General features: G+C 42.5%; 1 protein-coding gene across 1 annotated transcript in view; it reads left to right on the top strand.

The window, feature by feature from the left end:
• Positions 1–386: 386 nt before the first annotated feature.
• Positions 387–22,862, top strand: part of pttg1ipb (PTTG1 interacting protein b) — a 36,258-nt gene continuing 13,782 nt past the window's right edge. The window contains exons 1-4 of the mRNA XM_072261368.1: positions 387–491; positions 7,177–7,315; positions 16,505–16,557; positions 22,749–22,857. Coding sequence (XP_072117469.1) covers positions 7,225–7,315; positions 16,505–16,557; positions 22,749–22,857 — 253 coding nt within the window. The 5' untranslated portion in view covers positions 387–491; positions 7,177–7,224. The remainder of the gene's footprint in view (positions 492–7,176; positions 7,316–16,504; positions 16,558–22,748; positions 22,858–22,862) is intronic.

Here is a 22,862-nt window from a genome sequence, read left to right as displayed (position 1 = left end):
CCTGTTAAAAGATTCACACACTGGCGTCTTCTCAACATAGTGGTATGGGAGAAAGTTTGTCTCAAACCCAAAGTATTCTCCAAGAAAGTTGTGCTGCTGTATCTGCAAATTTGTGAAGGTCAAGGACAGGATAATCTGAAACTTTGTAAATAGATGTGTACTTCTATTGCCACTGAGTCTGTTGTTTCTTTTCTGAAGATAGTATCATGGAACTTCCCTTCAGCGCTGTCCAGATAGACAGAATCCCAATGTGCACTCGCATCTCGCATCTATAACAAGCTGGTCGTCCCGAGCGCGCATGCGCTTGACCCCGCCGTCCGCGGCACAGCTCACACATCGTCTCCGCGTCCTCGCTGGCTGCGGAGTGCGCGCACGTAGGCAGCTCGGAGCCGCACCCAGAGCGCAATGACATCCTATAGTGACGTCAACAGTGAGGCTGTTGTTGAGATTCCGGCGAGGCCGTGAGTCGGAGTTGTGGCGAAGGGAGAGCGGTAAGAGGGAGAGGAGAGGACAGCGGATGGGTTCGGTTATTGTTATCGTTGGTGTGAGAGAGGATCGCGGTGGGAAGTGGATGCGGGGAGGAAAGGGTAGAAAAATCAAAGCGGGTGTAGAACTACTTGGAGGTTACAAAATACTTAGTCATAGGGCACGAGTTTAGCAGTACGGTAGGAGACATCCTTTTGTCTTTGAGTAAAAATCAATGCTCACGCGAAAGACTGATAATCTAGTCCAAATTAAGAAAGCGCAATGTGCTAGTTTGAGCAATTGGGCCTTGCAAAAGAAAGTTACTTTAACGAACTAAAGTTGTGTCATAGTGGGCAAAGGTGGGTAGAAAGGCAAAAAAACTGTTAGTGTTTAGCATGTGATTCTCAAATTCCGGTGGAATGCAGAGTGTTAGGGTTCACTACTGAACTCTTGCTATTCTGTCAAGTAGAAGATGCCGCAGTATTTTTAGTGTTCACTTTAGGTGGACTTTTCTTTCAGTGATTAAACCTAAGTTTGATTTCAAGGCTGAGGATGGAAAGAAGTTTTCAGATGGATTGTACACGAAAGTATAAGATAGGATTTTTGTTGTATATCGAATATACGTTGAGATCTACTATTGAGAAAATTTGTTGCAAATCAAATTCTAAACATGAGTTTCCAGTTTATATACTGTAGAAAGACACAACTGTACCTAGTGACAGAAGCAAGTTATTTTGTGTAGTTTTTTTCCCTGGTTATTTTAAGGTGATTTGCACAGCTATGTGTTATAGGTATAGACACCAGTCGAATAATCAATATCCGTCTATTGTCAGTGGGCATTGCTCTTGCTTTTGGGCCAGAAGATTGTACAGTCAAACCCCACCTCAGCGATTGGACTGGGAAAATCTGGGCTGTTGTTCCTAGGTGAAGTTTGTCTTTTGGAGGAAGTGTTAGCCTGTGTTGAATGAATGTGAAAGGTGTCGGGGTACGGTTCTGGAGAAGAGTTCTCCCCTCTGCTAGTCTGTGGTAGATTATTTTCTCATTATGTCGGTAATCTGGTTTTGCATTTTCTAAATGACAATATATTATCTATAACAACTTCCTTGTCAATAAACCAGTTGTGCTGTTTAAATGAAATGGAGTCTTGATTTTCCCGGCTAACTTGTAACAGCAATATCTTCAGGTTTTGGGGAAGAAAGCTCAGATCTCCTGGCCCAGGTAATTCAATGTCAGGATTGATGGTTTATCTCCCTTTCACCCTTGTGAGGGAAGGGATATTTACTTGTGGGTTAGTTTAAAATGCTTTGGTGCTGCTTCCTGCACGCATGCCGAGCTCATTGACTTCATTAACTTTACCTCCAACATTCACCCTGCCCTCAAATTTACCTGGTCCATTTCCGACACCTCCCTCCCCTTTCTAGACCTTTCTGTCTCTATCTGTGGAGACAGCTTACCTGCTGATGTCTATTATAAGCCTACGGACTCTCACAGCTACCTGGACTATTCCTCTTCCCACCCTGTCTCTTGCAAAAATGCCATCGCCTTCTCGCAATTCCTCCGTCTCCGCCGCATCTGCTCTCAGGATGAGGCTTTTCATTCCAGGACGAGGGAGATGTCTTACTTTTTTAAAGAAAGGGGCTTCCCTTCCTCCACCATCAACTCTGCTCTCAAACACACCTCTCCCATTTCACGCACATCTGCTCTCACCCCATCCTCCTGCCACCCCACTAGGGATAGGGTTCCCCTTGTCCTCACCTACCACCCCACCAGCCTCCAGGTCCAACGTATAATTCTCTGTAACTTCCGCCACCTCCAACGGGATCCCACCACCAAGCACATCTTTCCCTCCCCGCCCCTTCTGCTTTCCACAGGGATTGCTCCCTATGCAACTCCCTTGTCCATTCGTTCCCCCTCCCCCAATCCCTCCCCACCGATCTCCCTCCCGGCACTTATCCTTGTAAGCAGAACAAGTGCTACACATGCCCTTATACTTCCTCCCTCACCACCATTCAGGGCCCCAGATAGTACTTCCAGGTGAGGCAACACTTCACCTGTGAGTCGGCTGGGGTGATATACTGCGTCCGGTGCTCCCGATGTGGCCTTGTATATATTGGCGAGACCCGACACAGGCTGGGAGACCATTTCACTGAACACCTACGCTCTGTCCGCCAAAGAAAGCAGGATCTCCCAGTGGCCACACATTTTAATTCCACATCCCATTCCCATTCTGATATGTCTATCCATGACCTCCTCTACTGTAAAGATGAAGCCACACTCAGGTTGGAGGAACAACACCTTATATTCCGTCTGGGTAGCCTCCAACCTGATGGCATGAACATTGACTTCTCTAACTTCCGTTAATGCTCCTCCGCCCTTTCTAACCCCATCCCGTATTTATTTATTAATTATTTCCTTTTTTTTTCCTTCTCTTTTTTTCTCTCTCTGTCCCTCTCACAATAACTCCTTGCCTTCTATCCATCTTCCTCTGGTGCTCCCCCTTTCTTTCTCCCTTGGCCTCCCGTCCCATGATCCTCCCCCTTCTCCAGCTCTGTATCCCTTTTGCCAATCAACTTTCCAGCTCTTCGTTTCACCCCTTCCCCTTCTGTCTTCTATCATTTCGGATCTCCTCCTCCCCCTCCCACTTTCAAATCTCTTCCTATCTCTTCCTATCTCTTCTTTCAGTTAGTCCTGACGAAGAGTCTCGGCCCAAAACGTCGACTGTACCTCTGCCTGGCCTGCTGCGTTCCACCAGCATTTTGTGTGTGTAGCTTTTCCTTTAGCTGTTTCTGCTAGAGTCAGCGGTATATCGTTCGACTCAAAGTATTTTTAGGTAGTGTGAAACCGAAAGTAAAGTTATATAGTCGAAAAATAAGAAGTGTCAGATTAGAAGATTGTACAGAATATTTTCAAAAATAAATGGTTGAATCCGATTGAATGGATTGATGTTTAAGAATGGAAGGATACGCACTATGTGCAGGCAGATGGGATTAGTTTGGATTGGCATTGTAATTTTGGCTGTAGCATAGTGCTTGTTGCTGTTCTATTCAATGTTCTGTGCTGTTAATTTGGAGCATATCAGTGGCGATCAGTGACATTCAACTGGAATAATCTAGTGCCTGTAGTTTAGTTCCTTTCTGGGCAATTGTAGGTGAAATGCAAGGTGAATCATCTAATCTAATTTGAGCAGTAAAAACAATATAAGCACATTTGTGTCTTCCTGCTACATATAAACTGGAAACTCATGTTTAGTGAGGGTATAATTTCCTTTATTTAAAAAGCAATTAAAAGCGATTTTACTTTTATTAAATAGCAAAGATATAGCAGAGCTGCTGCCTCACAGCACCAAAGAGCCAGGTTCAATGCTGACTGTGCGTGCTAACTGTTCGGAGCTTGCACCTTCTCCCTGTGACCATGTGCGTTTCTTTGCCATGCTCTGGTTTCCCCTGTCAATCCAAAACAGGGTCAGAAGGTTAATTAGTGGTAGAACGCCACAGCACAGAAACAAGTCCTTTCTTATTATGCCTGTCATGTGGTTTTGCATTTTCTAAATTACAATGCTGTCTGTACAACTTTCTTGTCAATAGACCAGTTGTATACTGTATTTTGATTTAGCCGGCCAAGGTGGTGAAACCCCCCCCAGGCCAGTTTGTAACTCATAGTTCCCTTACCCCTGCACTGCTTCCTTCCAAGTCCTATCAAGATCCACAAACCAGACTGTCTGGGTAGCCTATTGTCTTTGCCTGTTCCTGCCCCACTGAACTCATGTACTGGTATCTCAAGTCTATTTTCTCCCCAATTGGTTCAGTCCTTTCCCACCTACATCCTGTGACACTTCTCATGCTCTCGATCTCCTCGGTAACTTTCAATTCCCTGGCCCTGATCACCTCATCGTCACCATGGAAGTTCAGAATCTATACACTTCTTTCCCCATCAAGAAGGTCTCAAAGCTCTCCACTTCTTTATGACAAAAGAACCAACTAATCTGCTTCTGGCAGTACTGGTCCTCACCCTGAACAATTTTTCTTTTGGTTCCTCCCACTTTCTCCAGACTCAGGGTAGCCATGGGCACTCGCATGGGGCCCAGCTATGCCTGCCTCTTCACTGGCTATGTAGAACAGTTCATGTTTGATGCCTTCCCTGGTTATGTTTCCCAGTTCTTCCTCTGCTACAATGACAACTGCATTGACACTGCTTCATACCCCCATGCTGAGTTTGTCAATTTTATCAACTTTGCCTCTAACTTCCACTCTGCCCTTAAATTAACTTGGTCTATCTCTGAAACCTCCCTCCCTTCTCTTGATCTCTCTGACTCCCACCTCTGGAGACAAACTGTCAACCGAAATCTTTTGTAACCTACTGATTCATACGGTTTTCTTGACTATATCTCTTACTGCCCTATCCTGAAAAAATGCTATTCCCTCCTGTTAGTTTCTTCACCTCCACCTCATCTGTTTCCAGGATGCAGCTTTCCATTCTAAGACATCAGAGATGTCCTCCTTTAAAGAATGGGATTTCCTTCCCTCCTCTATTGATGCTGCCCTCACCAGCAGCTCCTCCATTTCCCGTACATCCATGCTCACTCCATCTTCCTGCCACCTTAATAGTGATAGCTCCTTTTGTCCTTAGCTACCACCCCATCAGCCTCCACAGCCAGCATATTACCCTCTGCAACTTCCACTTGGAAGGGATCTCCAAAGGGATCCTACCACTAAATATATCTTTACCTGCTCCTCCCCCACCACCTTTCACAGGGATTGCTCCCTCCATGGGTTGCTTGTCCGTTCGGTCCCTCTCCACTGATCTAACCCCCGGCACTTATCCCTGCAAGTTGGCCAAGGTGCTACACCTGCCCATACATCTCCTCCCTCAGTCCATTCAGGGTCCCAAACAGTCCTTTCAAGAGAGGCACCCCTTCACCTGCAAATCTGCTGGGCTCATCTATCGTGTCCGTTGCTTCCAACGTGGCCTCTTGTACATTAGTGAGATCTGTTGTAAATTGTAGGACTGCTTTGTTGAGTACCACCGCACCTTCTAACCCACGGGACTTTCTGGTGTCCAAACGTTTTAGTTCCCATTCCTGGTCCAACATTTCAGTCAAAAGGCCACCCTCAGGGTGGAGGAGCAACACTTTATTTATTGTTGAGTAGCCTCCAACTTGATGGCATGAATATCGATTTCTCCTTCTGGTAAAAAAAATTCTCACTCACCCCCCCCCCCCCACCCCATTCCCTATTCTGACCTTTTACCTCTTCTCCATCTGCCTATTACTTCCCCTGGATTCCCTTTCTCCTGTGGTCCACTCTCCCTTCCTATCAGATTCCTTCTTCTCCAGCTCCTCACCTTTCCTATGCACCTGGCTTCATCTATCACCTTCCAGCTAACCTCCTTCCCCTCCCCCCCCCCCCCACCTTTTTATTCTGGCATTTTCTCCCTTTCTTTCCAGTTCTGAAGAAGGGTCTCGGGCCAAAGCGTCAACTACATATTCATTTCCTAGATGCTGTCTGGCCTGCTGAGTTCCTCCAGCATTTTGTGTTTGTTACTTGGGCCCGCAATGTCTGTGCTGACCTGTTTTTCTGCCTAGTCCCATTTAACCACGCCCAGACCATAGCCCTCTATATCCCTCTCGTCATGTACCTACAGTATCCAACCATCTCTTGAATGTTCGACTATAAAATTGTACTTTGTACGTTGCTCAATAGTGGAATCTGGAAGGAGCGGATGAGAATGTGAATCCAGTATTTTTTTTTAAATAGTCAATGTAGGATGTGTGAGTGGGTGGTTGTTGGACTCAGTGGGCCTAAGGCCTTTTCCTTGCTCTATAATCACGTTTAACACAACCCCATTGTTGTAGTACTTTGTGCCTCTATAAGACTTGGGATTCTAAATTCGTTAATGATCATTTTCTCAACCGGCCCTGCTACTTTCAAAGATATGTTCACCTGTATCTAGATCTTTTTATTCCTGAACCTAATTTTAGATTGTACTTTTTTGTTTATACTGCCCATAATTACTGTATCGATTTTCACTTCTCTGCTTTTAAATTTTCTGTCTGCTGATTCTGCCATCTGTGCATTATCATTTTCCAAGGGGGATCCAGGATCATCACCATTAGTCATGCTCAGTTGCTTCTGAATTAACCCATCCATTCAGTAAACGGCTGAGAACAACACTCCTAGAAATAGAAGCCAGGAAAGGTGGTGCAGGGACAGAAGGGCTCAGTTGGGGGAGCATGTAAAGGTTGGAGGGTGGGGACGAGAAAGTGTGGGAGAATATCAGAGGACAGATTGGAAAGTTTATTGTTATGTATGTGGGGCTTCGTGGACCTTGAGCAAACCACTCCACTTGTGCAGATGGTAAGGTCAAGCAAGACAGGGCCCATTCTTTATTGAGGGGGGTTAAGCAGAGTGACCCGCTTTCCCCCATTTTATTTAATATCAGTATGGACACTTTATGTTCGTAAGATAGGGTTATATCCAAAATTCCATCTCAGTGTTGAGGGTCTGTCTTGTATCCTATATTCCTAACATAGAAATTGTATTTCTAACATTGGTTAGATAGGATCAAATTCTGAATTGTGATTCTCGATTTGAAGAAGAGTTCTACCAAACTGATTTGCAGCCAGAAATTTTAAATTGCTGCTTGTGGTTGTGATGTTTTAACTAGATCAGTAGTTCATTCCTGGTGATTCTGATGGTGTCTTTCAATTTTCAGGACTTGAATTTTGCACCATTGAACTGTTGAGATTCGACGAGGAGCAAGATGACACCGCAGATTTGGTTACTGGGAATTATAGGAATTATTTGTGGATTGAGCCTTGGCGTTGGGGGAGCTACTTCAGACCCTGTTCCAAGTAAGAGTTATTAATCTTACCCTCCAAGTCTGGAAACTCTTTCCTGGAAAATGCCTGTGGGAATAATCAGCTAAAAGTGACTTCTCAGTGCTCAGTATCTTTGCTTTATCCCAGTTCTACATTATATCAGGTAGTAATCTCGCATCACTCCATATCACACCCGAAAGGTTTGTCAAAGTGAATCTCGTTCAACTGCATTTTATTTTGCTAACTGATAAGATCCTGGATTTTCAGTGGTTCCATTTGATATCAGAGAATGTAGGTAGTACACACCCTGAAATTCTTACTCTTCACAGGCATCCGCAAAATAGCAGTAAAACCCCAAAGAATGAACGACAGAAAAATGTTAGAAACCCAAAAGCCCATTCCACACATAAGAAGCATCAAATCTTCCTCAATGCATCTGAGATAATTATCATTGGGTGTTTACTAGGCTTGGTTACAAGTCAACTTGGCGCACCTGGTTAAATAAAGAGAATCAATTCAATAACGTACCCTTCAAGGACTAAGATAGATACAATCTAAGATGTCACTTTGACTTCTGATTGGATGCTGGAGTTGGTAAAGCTTGGCTGCAAAATTAACGCTCATTAACAGTGAGAATCTGGATTGACTGATTAAATGGAGAGAGCTTGCAGATGAGAGAGATTTGAATGTCGTCATGATTCACAAATTATTAGTATGTAGGTCATACAAGTAAATAAGAAGGGTAACACAGTGTTATTGTTAATTGCTAAATAAATTTAATGTACAAGTGGGAATGTTGTGTTTCAGTTTTATTGGGTTTTGGTGAGACCACATCTGGAGTATAGTGTTTAAATATAGGAAAAGCTATGCTGATGCACTGTTGATATGTTGGTAGGTTGGAGGAGCAACACCTTATATTCTTGTCTGCGTAGCCTTTAGCCTGATGACATGAACATCGATTTCTCGAACTACGAGTAGCGACCCCCCCCGCCCCACATTCCCCATTCTCATCTCCCCCTCTCACCATATTTCCTTAGCTGCCTATCATCTGCCACAGATGCTCCTCTCCCTTTTCTTTCTTCCATGGTCTTCTCTCCTCTCCTATCAGATTCCTCCTTCTCCGTCCCTGTATCTGTCTCTCTCCAATCAACTTCCTAGCTCTTTACTTCACTCCTCCCCCTCCCCACCTCTTTCTGGTTTCACCTATCACCTTGTGGGTCTTCCTTCCCTCCCCACCCCCACACACTTTCTTACTCTGAGTCCTCGTCCTTTTCTCCCCAGTCCTGATGAAGGGTCTCAACCCAAAACATCAATTGCATTCTTCTCCATAGATGCTGCCTGGACTGCTGAGTTCCTCCAGTATTTTGTGTAGGTTGCTCGGATTTCCAGCATCAGCAGATTTTCTCGTTTGTTGATAAGCTGCAAACAGTTCAGAGAAGGTATTCTAAACTAATATCTGGAAAGCAAAGGTTGTTGTTTGAGGAGATGTTAGGCAGTGTGCTTGTATTTGTCAAAATTTGTAAAAGCGGAAGATAGCTTGATTGAAACATAAGATCCAGAACAATCTTGATGGGGTGAATGTGAAGAGATTGATTCCTCATTTGGGAGAACCGTGAACCAGTAAATACTGTTTAAACATAGAGTGATTACTAGTTACTACTCTTAATTCAAATCGTCATGAGAGCTTCTGTTGTCTTTTGAATTTTACAAGTGTTACAATTATACACATGCTTAAATTGAGCACTATACTCTTACATTTCTCAATCTTTTATATTTCTCAGTTTACATTTTGGATTAAAATCTCTAATGTATTATAAATATAAATATTTGCACTTTATGCAAACAAATGTATTTATGTTTGTGTAATATTACTGAATGCATTGTGTTTTGTGTGACATTTCTATTTGCATAGACTGTTAACCAGTCTGTAATCTCCATCCACTGATACCTACAGGTAACTGGCAAAAAAACTGTCAGGAAAGGACTAATCGGTACGTGGTTATATGTGAGATTGGTTTTCTAGAAGTATATGCCATAAGTGATTGTAGCTGTGAGTCTGGTGCAGTAGCATGTGAAACTATTCATGATGCTTTGATTTTTGAGAAGATGGATTCCAGTGCTGAAGGCTCCATATGATTTTCATAGTGTGCTCATTGTTCAGAGGTTAATTGGAGGAATCGCCTGTGATCATTTGTCAAACAGTTGGAGGAAGTGTGTTCATCAAGTCGAAGTTTAACCCACTCAGGTGAATTTATGTACCATCTCATTTCTGCCTCATTTCCTTTCATTGCTTATGTCGTGTACTGTGGTGATTCTTCCACTTTAAGATGGCGCTGGTGAATCTTAGTGACTTCCGGCTGGTGGCCAATGAAACAGATAAAACAATGAAGTACTCTGTTAATCACTCTCTTTTTGGTCAGTGATCACCACAAACGATAGCATACAGCTTCCCTTTGGGCGTGGATGCAATTTGATGTGGCAGAACTGAGGGGAGGCAGTGGACCCATTCCCGAAAGTGAGGAAAAATACCAGAGGTTCACTCGATTCAAGTGCCAGGCTGAATCGAAGTGACTGAACCCGATGTTTGGACGATGGTTTAAGTGCTGGGTTGAATCGGAAAGATTGGGAACAGGCCGAGCCAAGGCGGCGAGGGTCAGACCCCAGAGCATATCAAAGCAACAGAACCCGATGTTGAACACTGGTGGGGTTCAGGCCCCAGAGTATATCAAAGCAACAGAATCCAATGTTGAACACTGGTTTAAGCGCCGGGCCAGACTGAAAAGATCAGGGTGACGGCCTGAGATGAGAGACAGGCTGATTCAGCTCACTGCTCCGCGAGGTAAACTTGGCTCTGCACTGAACTAAGGGTCTGTGGATAGACTTTCTTTGTGGACTTCAGTTCAGAACACTATTGCTTGTGTTTAATGTTTGCGTGATTTGCTTTTTTTCTCTCTGCTCATTGTGTGTTTGATGGAATTTTTTGAAGTGAGTTCTTTTGGGTTTCTTTGTTTAGTGGCTGCCTGTAAGAAGACAAATCTCAAGGTTATATTGTATGCCTACTTTCATAATAAGTGTACTCTGAACTTTTGAACAAGTTGATTGTATGTGCTTAGTTTTCTGAACAGTTGATACTTTTCTGAGTTATCATCTGTGGGTAGCAGTTGGGAAATTGTACAGGTGTCCCCCGCTTTTCGAACATTGGCTTTACGAAACCTCACTGTTACGAAAGACCTACATTAGTTCCCTATTTTCGCTAACAGAAGGTGTTTTCACTGTTGCGAAAAAATCAGCGCGCGAAAAAAGATCAGCGCGCGATAAAAGGCAGTGCGCGCCCCAAGCAGCAGCTCTCCTCTGGATTCGGAGCGGCATTCTCGTTGGCATTGCTTAAACACGTGCCTGTGAGCAGCCATTTGCAAGATATTGGAGAAGCCTGAAAGAGCTAGTAAGGGTGTTACACTTAGCTTAAAACTAGACATAATTAAGCGTTTCGATCGTGGTGAACGAAGTAAGGACAAAGTGAGTTTGGCTTGTGGAAGTTGACGAAGATGATGTTGAAGAGGTTTTGGCATCCCATGACTAAGAACTGATAGATGAAGGAGCTGATGCATTTGGAAGAGGAAAGGATAACAATCGAAACCGAATGAGTAATGATAAAGTACGACTTTAATTTTGAAAGGGTACTTCAGTTTAGGGCATATTTGCAAGATGGTTTGAGTCCTTACAAAGAACTGTATGATCTAAAAATCTGCGAGGCTCCGCAGTCAAGGAGGCCTTCCACATCAGCCACAGCAGATGACGAACCTCGACCTTCGACATCGAGGCGGGCAGACATAGAAGAAGATGACCTCCCTGCCCTAATGGAAACAGATGACGAGATGACACCCCAACTCCCAGGCCGCGGAGAGATACCAATTTGCGGAGAATGTAGCGGTAGCTGGGAGGCACACGGCACATCTTTAAGAAAAAAGCCCAAATAAACATGCTAATTAATTAGGTGCCGGGCAGCACCTAATTAATTAGCATGTTTACTTCGGCTTTTTTCTTAAAGATGCGCTGTGTGCCTCCCGGCTACCGCTGTACCCTTGCATCCTTCGCAGATCGGTTTCAGTCGCTGCTCGGAGGGTGGGGGCCACTGCACCACCCCAACCTGCAACGACTCAGCCTAACACACCATCATCAGTGTGCTCGGCGCTGTCCTCCCAATTCCCCTAAGTGATACTACACTGTACATACATTATTTCTACTTTATATAGGCTGTGTATTTTTACGTGTTATTTGGTAGCTTCATAGCTTAAAGGTTACTGGAGAGCGCTTGCGCCGTGTTTTTGCTGAGAGCGCTTGCGTGAGATTTTCACTACGGAGGACAGTTCAGGCAATGATTGTAGAAAAGTATTTCTACTTTATATAGGCTGTGTATTTATCATATTCCTGCTTTTATTATATGTTACTGTTATTTTAGGTTTTATGTGTTATTTGGCATGATTTGGTAGGTTATTTTTGGGTCTGCAAATGCTCACAAAATTTTCCCATATACATTAATGGTAATTGCTTCTTCGCTTTATGACATTCCGGCTTACGAACCATTTCATAGGAACGCTCTGCCACATCTGTTGAGCATTCTCGTTGATTCAAGTTTAGTCCAGAATTTTCACTTCGTCTGTGAAATCGCTTTCCAGCAATTATACATGGACCTTTTGTAACTTTCTTGGTCACCAGACTTGAATGCTTCTGATGTGGCTCTCAGCAAATTTCAGATCTCATGGTCCATCCAGGTTTTGGTTGGAGAAGACGCTGAATGATTTTGTATCGCACTCAAAATGTTTCAGGACATTTGTGATTCTGGATTATTAGAACAGAATTGGTATTTTTTGAAACAACTGTTGTTTCTTGGTTGTGAGTGAAGTAAAATTGTTGAATTTGGGTTTTGTCAACATGCTTTAAAGCCACCACTGTATTTTAGTATCTTCTGCCAATTTGTGCACTGTGATACTGCCCAGGTAATCTATTTTATTGTTAGCTAAGTATTTATTGGCTGGAATACTGACAAGGAATGACCTGCCCATTAAATTGTTTGTGCATATCCAGGGAGTGGGTAAGGTATGCTGATAAAATATCAGCTGAAAGAAACCAGTTTCAGTGCAGTATCACCTTGACCTTGATTTTGCACTTGAATATCTTGAATGGGACTTTAAATTTGCAACCTAGTAACTTCCACTTCCAGGGTGCCATTAAGAAGACGACTTCTTTGAATGGAAATCATTAAATGTTTACATTTTAGACAGCTACAGCTGAAAATTACAGTAACATCTATGGACTGTACAGGAAGGAACATTGTTTTAAGGTGACGAAAAACTATTGCTACTCAAAGTCGACAAATCTCAAATGGACTCCGGTCATGGACCTGGTTCCCCTTTAAGACAAAAGAAGAGAGGATGCCGTGGTTGTTTGAGAGTTCGTTTAAGGAAGTGTAGCTTTTGTTTCCCAATGCTGATTATCCTGCTGGCAAATGTACGGTGTCTGGTGAGTAAAATTGAAGATCTCAGAGCAAAATTGCTGTACCAGAGGGACATTAAAAGCTATTGTGTTTTTTTTGTTTTACGGAGATTTGGATGTCCCCTGCCATCCTGGATGCAGTGATGTAGCTCGCTGGCTTCACAATTCACTGCCAAGATAGGACTACTGAGTCTTTCAATGGCAGAGGAGGTGAAATATGCTTTATGATCAACTCCTTGTGGTGTACAAACGTGGCGATGCTGTCCCAAAAACGCTCATCCAACCTGAAACATCTTGCGTTGTCAGCAAACTTGAATATGGCTTTGGAGCTGGGCTCAGCCGCACAGTCATAAGCGTAAAACGAGTAGAGCAGGGGACCAGGCACACAGCCTTGCGGTGTACCTGTGCTGCAGCGGGAATGTTCAGCCATTAGCTTGGTAGCAGTGTACAACCTACCTTAGGCCAGTGTCATACAGGTTCTATACAATCTGGGCAATGTATTAAACAGCTCCCTGATGTCTGCCCCCATCACTGTGGGGGATTTTAACGAGCTTGAAAAAGTCTCCAACTAATTACCAGAATGTCATCTGTAGAGTCAGAGGAGCCAATACTCCAGAGCACTATTATACTACCATCAAGAGAACTTGTCATGCCATCCCAGACCCACACTTGGAGTGACTGGTCACCTGGCTGTACTTCAACTCCCTGAGTATAGGCAGAGACTGAAGACTGCAGCACCAGTAGTGTGACCAAGAAGGTACGGACAAGGGAGATGCAGGAGTGCTTTGAATCGGTGGACTGGACTATATTCAGGGATTCACCTTTGAGTCTGAATGAGTACACCACAGTTGTCGCTGACCTCATTAAAACTTTGTGGATGAATGCGTGCCGAGGAGAAAATACTATACATACTTGAATCAAAAGCTGTGGATGAACCAGGAGTTTTGTAGTCTCCTAAGGGGTAGATCTGTGGCATTCATGTCTGATGACCCAGGACTATACAAGAAGAGCAGGTACAACTTATGGAGGGCTACCTGAAGAGCAAAGGAACAATTCTGAATGAGGTTGGAGGCAGAATTGGATGCACGTCAGCGTTGGCAGGGTTTGCAGGCCATTACTTCCTACAAAGTGAAACCTAACATAATGAATGGGAGTGATGCTTCACCCCCAGATGAGCTCAACGCCTTTTATGCAGGCTTTGAAAGGGAGAATAGAACTACAGCTATGAGGATCCCTGTAGCACCCAGTGATTTATGTCTCGGAGGCTGGCGTCAGATTGTCTTTCAAGAGAGTGAGCTCTCACAAGGTAATAGGCTCTTGATGGAGTACCTGATAGGGCTCTGAAACCCTGGGTCAAGCAACCGACAGGTGTGTTGTGATCAAAGACATTTTCAATCTCTCACTGCCACATTGGAAGTTCCCACCTGCTTCAAAAGGGCAACAATCATGCCAGTGCCCAAGAAGAGCAGGGAGAGCTGCTTGATGACAATTGTCCAGTAGCACTCACATCTACTCTGATGAAATGCTTTGAGAATTTGGTTATGGCTAGAATCAACTCCTGACTCAGCAAGGACCTGGACCCACTGCAATTTGTCTATTGGCACAATAGGTCAACAGCGAATGGGATCCCATTGGCTCATCATGCAGCCTTAGATCACCTGGACAATTTTAGGACTTGCGTCAGGGTGCAGTTTATTGACTACAACACAACAGTTAACATTATCCTTCCTGCCATTCTGATTGGAAAAACTCCAAAACCTGGGCCTTTGTACCTCCCTCTGCAACTGGATCCTTGACTTCCTCAGCAGAAGACCACAGTCTGTGTGGATCCACCTGTCTGATAATCAACAGTGTTGCACCACAATGATGTGTGCTTAGCCCACTGCTCTATTCTGTCTAGACCCATGACTGCGTGGCTAGGCACACCTCAAATGCCATCTGAATTCGCTGATGATACAAACTATTGTTGGCAGTATTTCAGATGATGACGAGAAGGTGCACAGGAACAAGATACATCAGCTAGTTCAGTGGTGTCAGCATCAGTAAAACCAAAGCACTGATTGTGAACTTGAGAAAGGGTAAGACAAGGCAACACACAACAGTCCTCACAGAAGGATCAGAAGTGGAAAGAGTAAGCAATTTCAAGTTCCTGGATGTCAATATCACTGAGGATCTACCCTGGTTCCAACCTATCGCAGTTATAAAGAAGGCAGAACAGCAGCTATATTTTATTAGGAGTTTGAGGAGGTTCGTTATGTCCCCATTTGGTGTGTGTGTGTGTGTGTGGGGGGTGAAGTCTACTGCACAGGGTCGAAAGAAGCTGCAGAAAGTTGTGAACTTAGCTCTATCATGGGCACTAGCCTCAGCAGCATCCAAGACATCTTCAAAGAGCATCCATCAATTAAGGATTCCCACCACCCAGAACAAGCTACACACACACTCTCAGTTTTATTATTATGTATTACTCTGTACAGCTGCTGCAAAAACAACAAATTTCACAACATAGGCTGGTGATTTTAAACCTGATTCTGATTTTGAGTTAGAGTACAACTTACTGAACTGGTACTTACAAAAGGTTAAAGTGTCAGTGACTGATTTCCTGTCAGGTTCGTTGCTGTTTTCCGGCTACTGACATCCGGATTATATCAGGACTTATGTCAAAGAGATTCTTAGTTTTGTCATTGTCACAGAGCGATGCTCCTTAATTTTTTGAAAAATGGGACAATCCCTTTTTCCACCTGTATATTTTAAGATTTGGGGAATTTACCTCTAATTTGTCGGCCTCTAATTGAAATTGCCATTTATTTTACTAATATTAAATATACTGTTTATTGGTTAAAGCCTATACTTGAAGGAAATTGGTAGTTTCAGTATTTATGACTGTTAAATGGATTCAATAGGTTGTATGTCTAGGTTCGTATGTACAATTTATGCAATCTCTACATTCTGGTTTGAAGTAGAAAATAATATCAAATTGTTTATTAGTTATGGATGAAATGCCATCTTGTGTATCACAAGGTATCAATAATGGAATGATTGCTAATGAATGGATCTTTTTGTTTGCCTAGCTTAACATAGAATCCATATGTGAGGGGAAAAGACATTATTGCAAATTTAGTCATAGAGCACTACAGTACAGAAACCGATCCTTTGAGACTTTTCTATTTAGGCCCATCAACCTGCACCCATACCTCTCTCATTCATTTAGCCACCTGTCCAAACTTCTCTTGAATGTTACAGTTGAACCCAGTGTTATGTTACAGCTGTTGTTACATCCCACATCCCATTCTCAATGCCCCTTTTAATAAAGGCAAGCAAACAGTATGCTTCCTTCACTAGTTTGTCTACCTGTGACACCACTCAGTTATGAGGGAGAGTGGATAGACGGGGTTTGTCCTCCCTGGAGTGAAGACGGCCAAGGTGATGAACTGACTAAAGTATACAAAATCATAAGAGGCAGAGATAGGGTCATAAACCAGCTACTTTTCCATTGATAAAGGCATCAAAAATAAGAGGGCAAAGATTCAAGATGAGAGGATAGAGATAAAAAGGGGATCTGAAAGGAACTCTTTCTTAATATTCCGAGAAAAGTTAATATCTGCACATCATTGAACTATAGATGGTGCATTGGTAGGAGAGAAGGGGGTGGGGCTGTGACAAAATAGTAAGTATGTTTTCCCTATTTACCACATTCTGAAGTTATTTATAAAATATGTATTCTTCTTTCAGATTGCAATGCCAGTTCTAACGTAAATTGTGCAGAATGTCTGAGGAATGTTTCGGTGAGTAACACTGTGTTCGGGTTCTCCTAGCACACTATCTGGTGAATGGTATTGTGAAAAAATAGCATGTTTAAATTGGATGAGTGAAGTTTAGTGGAATGATGTTTGCAATATTGACTATTTGGATAAAGTATCCATTATAGTGTGAACTCCAAGATGGGGCTATTTTGCTCATTTTATCTACGTAGGACCTTGTACTCATATTTCACTGATCTTTGCAACAGTTTTTGGGTTAATCAATCTATAAGAATTCTTCACGTTCTAATAGTCCCTGCCAAAGTATTAACTCAACTCATTTATTCAGTTGCATTAAAATAATCTTGCTATGCTTAAATGTTTGACAAGATTCTTTTTGTAATTAAGTCTATGAAAAATGATTCAATTCTTAAGTTACCCTGAAGATAGTTTCACCATCCTGGCATTACAACACACGAAGAATAAGATCTTCGAAATGCAGTGTTTGGAGTTCAAATCATCAATTTTGGCATATCCGTTAAGAATAATATAAACTCTAGTATTTCATTTTATTTTCTATTAAAATTTTTCAGTTGATGGGAGCAAACCTTTATAAATTTATAAGGACTGAGTTGTACCTGCTGAAGTTGATTGATATTTTCTTTGAAATGGTGGCTGCATTTGAGAAATGAAGGCATTTGATAAAGTTCACCACAAAATTCAGATAATAAGGCAGTTTGTTAATGGGATTAGGAAAATAGCTGAACACTGGTGGGTGGAGAAGGTATAAAAGTAACTACCGTACTCGTATTGTTAGAATGTGACTACCAAGGTCCTACAAGTTTTAGCTAAACAAATGCCATGGTTAGGCCACACCTGGATACTAATTCTGGGCACCTGATTTTAGGAATGATACAATAATTACATTAGATTATGAGGACACTCAGTCCTCATTTTATTGTCATTTAGAAATGCATGCATTAAAAAATGATACAATGTTCCTCCAGTATGATATCACAGAAACACAAGACAGACCAAGACTAACAGTGACAAAAACCACGTAATTATAACATATAGTTACAACAGTGCAAAGCAATACCGTAATTTGATAACGAGCAGACCATGGGCACTGTAAAAAAAAGTTTCAAAGTCCAGATAGCCCATCATCTCACGCAGACGGTAGAAGGGAGAAAACTCTCCCTGCCATGAACTTCCAGCGCCGCAAACTTGCCGATGCAGCATCCTGGAAGCACCTGACCACAGTACGACTCTTAAGTCGTCCGAAAACTTCGAGCCTCCGACACCGAGTGCCATCTCTGCCGAGCGCTTCGACCTTGGTCCCAGCCGCCAAGCAACAGGCAAAGCCGAGGATTCGGGGCTTTCTCCTCGGGAGATTTCGGATCATACAGTATCGGCGGCAGCGAAACAGGCATTTCAGAAGTTTCACCAGATGTTCCTCTGTGCTCTCACGTCTGCCTCCATCAAATCAGAATTGTGCACGGCACCCTACTTGACAGATAACAGATATCATTCACTGGAGAGGCCGCGCACATTGCGTCGTGCCGCCATCTTCTCCTCCTGCCAGGCTTGATTGGCTTGAAGAATACAATGTAGATAGAACATGAATAATCTAGGATGTATATTCCAAATAATATGCCAGTTAAAACTGCACATCAGCTTGCAGTTGATCTGTATCCCTCCATGCTCAACTTGTTTTTGTCTCTCCATAAATATTTCTTAAACACTGATATCATATGTTTCCACCACTTGCCATATAAATCTCCTTTAAGCTGATTGGAGTGATATATTCATTCATTCATTATGTGCCGTGTCGTAAGATATGGGCAATCATGGTCTTGATCGTGATTGTTCTTGGCAACTTTCCTACAGAACTGGTTTGCCATTAACTTATGGGCAGTGCCTTTACAAAATAGGTGACTCCAGCCATTAGCAATACTTCTCAGAGATTGTCTGCTTGGTGTCAGTTGTTGCATAACCAGGGCTTGTGACATGCACCAGCTGCTCATATGACCATCCACCACCATGGCTTCACCTGACCCTGACCCGGAGGGGATGGGGTGGGGGCTAATCAGGTGCCACACCTTATCCAAGGGTGACCTGAAGACTGGCAGAGGGAAGGAGCTCCTTGCATCTCCTTTGATAGAGATGTATCTCCACCCCACCACCCATGGAGTGATATATAGGTTCCATGAAATTGAGATTACGCAAGCTAAGTTAATGATCGCTGGAACCAGACCATATGGCTATTAGACACAGGAGCAAAAATAGACTATCCTGTCTGATCTGCCATTCCACATGGCTGATTTATTACCCCTTTTAACCCCATTCTCCTGCCTTTTTCTGTAACCTTGATACCCTAACTAATCAGGAACCTATCAACCTCCACTTGAAATATACCCACAGCCATCTGTGGCAGTGTACAGCCCTCTGGCTAAAGAAATTAGAAGGTGAAGGATTGATTTTAAGTTTTTCCAAATTGCCCTAGTTCCACAGGTGGTGAAATTCATGACAAAGAAGCAGCTCTTTTCAGAAGTGAAGTTAGGAAACAATTCTGCATAAAGGGCTTGTGTTATAACAAGCTTTCCAATAAATACCAAGCAACAAGGTCAATAGTTAATTTTAAATCTGAGATGAAATAGTTTTAAATATTTAATAATGCTGTAGGGCTAAGCTTCGAGGAGAGGTAGAATGTTTGGAGGAGATTTTAGATAAGGTGCCTGATTTGTACTGCCATGGGAATGGTTGAACCAGTTACTGTAGCTGTGTTTAAGAGGCACTGAGACAATGAACAGGAAGAGGTACTGTATGTAGACCAGGTACAGGGAACTGTGTAGTTCAAAATTGCATCAAGGTGGGCACAGACATTGTGGGCCATTGTTGTTCCTTGCATTGTACTGTTCTATAGTCTCTGTTTAATAACCGTAGCTTGTAATGGATGTGGGGGGAAAGTTGAGTTTATAAAGTTGGTTTGTAGCTTAACCACTGTCTTATTGAATGGCAGAAGAGGCTGCGGTTCCTAAAGTGGACAATAATACCCCTCTGGGGGCATTAGCAATTTTTAAGGCGGCGATAAAGAGGGTAATGGGGGGCTCTCGGTAGCAAAGGGACAGCTGAAAGATTACAGGCTTACTTTAAGAAATGAATTGCTTATTATATTGGTATTTGTACCAAGATTGTCAGTGCCTCATACCTGATTACAATGATCAGGTAATAACCTCATCTCTTGCTGACTCTCTGTTCTCTTTACTCAAAGTGCATTATAGTTGTTGAAAAGCAATGTGACACTCTGGATTTGGCATATCATGAGAAATCTGGACAGAAGAAATCGTATTACTTCCAGGCCTATTGCGCACATTATTGCTGTTCACTACTGTAGTGCACTGTTAACTAGTATAATTCCCATACTCTACTCTAATCTACTCTAAGGTAGTGAGTCTTTGCGCTTGGTTAATGATAAGCAGTTTGAACTCTTGCTGTTGCACACAGCAGTCAGATGGCCCTCAAAAGGAAACACCTGAGATGCTTTCATGCACTTTTTGAAACTGATTAAAATTTGTTGAAGATTCGAATGCTTCATTCAGTAATCAACTCAAGAATATCAGCCATGACATTGCTTATTTTTCAAAATTATTCGCAAAGGTCAATGAAGTCACTCTTCAATTGCAGGGAAATGATGTGTATCTTGTTAAAGTTAGATCAGTTGTCTTTCTGTCCAGGTTAACCTTTTCCAATTTTTGAGCCTCTCTTGAGTTGGAAGAGAAAGAAAGAATACCAGATGATGATCCTGAAGTATACTGTGCCCACCTGGGTGAGCTATATAAAGACACGATAGGAAGATATGAGGATCTTCTTTTGATCCAAATTGAGAAATGAATCCATTTCTGAACATTTATAATGAGGAATTTACAGGAAGAATGGAGGAAGAACTGATAATATCTCCTCCTCACTGACTATCAACACTGATGCACCTGAGCTGAGTGTGTGCTTAGCTCACTGTTCTACTCTCTCTATACCTATGACTGTGTGGCTAGGCATACCTCAAGTGCCATCTATAAATTTGCTGGTGACACAACTGTTGTTCGTAGAATCTCAGATGGAGACAAGAGGACGTAGAGGAGCGAGATATACTAACTAGTGGAGTGGTGTCACAGCAACAGCCTTGCACTCAATGTCAGTAAGATGAAAGAGCTGATTGTGGATTTCAGGAAAGGTAAGACTAAGGAACACATACCAATCCTCGTAGTCGGATCAGAAGTGGAGAGAGTGAGCAGTTTCAAGTTCCTGCGTGTCAAGGTCTTTGAGGACCTAAACTAGTCCCAACATATGGATGTAGTTATAAGGAAGGCAAGACAGCGACTGTACTTCAGGAGTTTGAAGAGATTTGGTATGTCAACAGAAACACTCAAAAACCTCCATGGGTGTACCATGGAGAGCATTCTGACAGGCTGCATCATTGTCTGGTGTGGTGGGGGGAATGGAGAGGGGGGCTACTGCACAGGACCTAAAGAAGCTGCAGAGGGTCATAAATTTAGTCGGCTGCATCTTGGGTACCAGCCTACAAAGTACCCAGGACATCTTCAAGGAGCAGTGTCTCAGAAAGGCAGCGACCATTATTAAGGACCCAAGCACCCAGGCCATGCCCTTTTCTCACTGTTACCATCAGGTAGGAGGTACAGAAGCCTGAAGGCACACGCTCAGCGATTCAGGAACAGCTTCTTCCCCTCTGCCATCCGGTTCATAAATGGACTTTGAACCCATGAACACTACCTCATTTTTTTTTAACGTATATTATTTGTTTTTGCACGATTTTTAATCTATTCAATATACATATACTGTAATTGATTTACTTTTTTTTTCTTCAATATTATGTATTGCATTGAACTGCTGCTGCTAAGTTAACAAATTTCATGACCCATGCCGGTGATAATAAATCTGATTCTGAAATTTTATTTGTAGCTTTAAATAGATTTGAATAATTTTTGTTATTGTTTGTCACTGATTTGAATTTGCAGTTCCTAATTTCTTTCACTGTGCATTGTAAATCAAATTTTTTAAATAGTTTTTATGTAATGGTCAGAAAGGGAGAAGGGAGATTGTCTGGAAGCCAAGGGGTAGTAACCCAAAAAAATTTGGGAACCACTGCTCCAGAAGTTTGATGTTTGATGTCCACATCTTTTCCTCCTTGGTATCTGCAACGAAGCTTATTGTCCCAGCACTCTCTACTTTAGCAAATTTTACATTCTTGTCATTCTCTGGATAGGGAAGTTTTCTCCTGGGTTTATTAGTGAACACTGCGTTCCACTGCTGTCTGTAAGGAGTTTGTACGTTCTCCCCAGGTTTCCTCCCGGTACTCCGCTTTCCTCCCACAGTCCAAAGATGTACCAGTTGGTAGGTGAATTGGTCATTTTAAATTGCCCAATGATTAGGTTAGGATTAAATTGGGGGATTGCTGGCTGGTGTGGCTCGAAGGGCTGGAAAGGCCTATATCGCACTGTATCTCAGTAATAACAATAAAAAGTGCCTCGTTTAATCCAGTCTCCGATTTCAGACAATCCCGCAAGTGGAAGCTCCTTCACTGTTTGATAATGCTACATATTATTACAAGGGGCTTTATTTCATCACTGTATAGCCTTTACTAGAGAAAAAAAAGTCATGTCTTATTCCATCTGTAAAGCTCTTAGGCCTTTGCTGTACCTTCAGTCTTTTTATCATTTTTGTCTAGTGGAGGCCAGAGCTATTTGCAGTACTCTAAGCATAGCCTTGCAAAATAATCAGCAAAAATGTTGAATAACGCAGATCTGATTTCTATTTAATAAAATTACCTATCACATTTTTGGTTCCATTTGTTTAGTCAGCTTAAAAACATAGTACAGGCCCTTTTCACCCACGATGTTGTTCCAGACTTTTAACCTACTCTAAGATCAATCTGACAATCTTATCACTCTAACTTTTCTAGAAAAATACAAAACTGAACTCCAGCAATTCCATTATAAGCTTGAAATAGTCTCTGTATTTTATATTGAATGCATAATAGCCAAGGTGAATGAGGTGGACATTAACACACTGCTCATTTTTTTTCAGTCTGTTGGCAGCCCTTTCAGTTCTGAATTTGTGGATTTGCAAAAGAAATTTACTGGTTTCCTGCAAGTAACGATTAGATCAATATGCGTATGTGTAGATGTGGTCCATTTCACTAGTTTGCTTCTGTTCCGCAGTGTTTATGGTGCAATTCCAACAAGAAATGTATTGACTACCCAGTGAAGAAGATCCTGCCACCGAAAGATGTATGTCCATTGTCTGATGCACGATGGGGAGTCTGCTGGGGTAAG

This window comes from Mobula birostris, chromosome 6 (genome assembly GCF_030028105.1).
Source record: "Mobula birostris isolate sMobBir1 chromosome 6, sMobBir1.hap1, whole genome shotgun sequence".
Taxonomy (NCBI): Eukaryota; Metazoa; Chordata; class Chondrichthyes; order Myliobatiformes; family Myliobatidae; genus Mobula; species Mobula birostris.
This window is presented reverse-complemented; position numbering and strand designations above follow the sequence as displayed.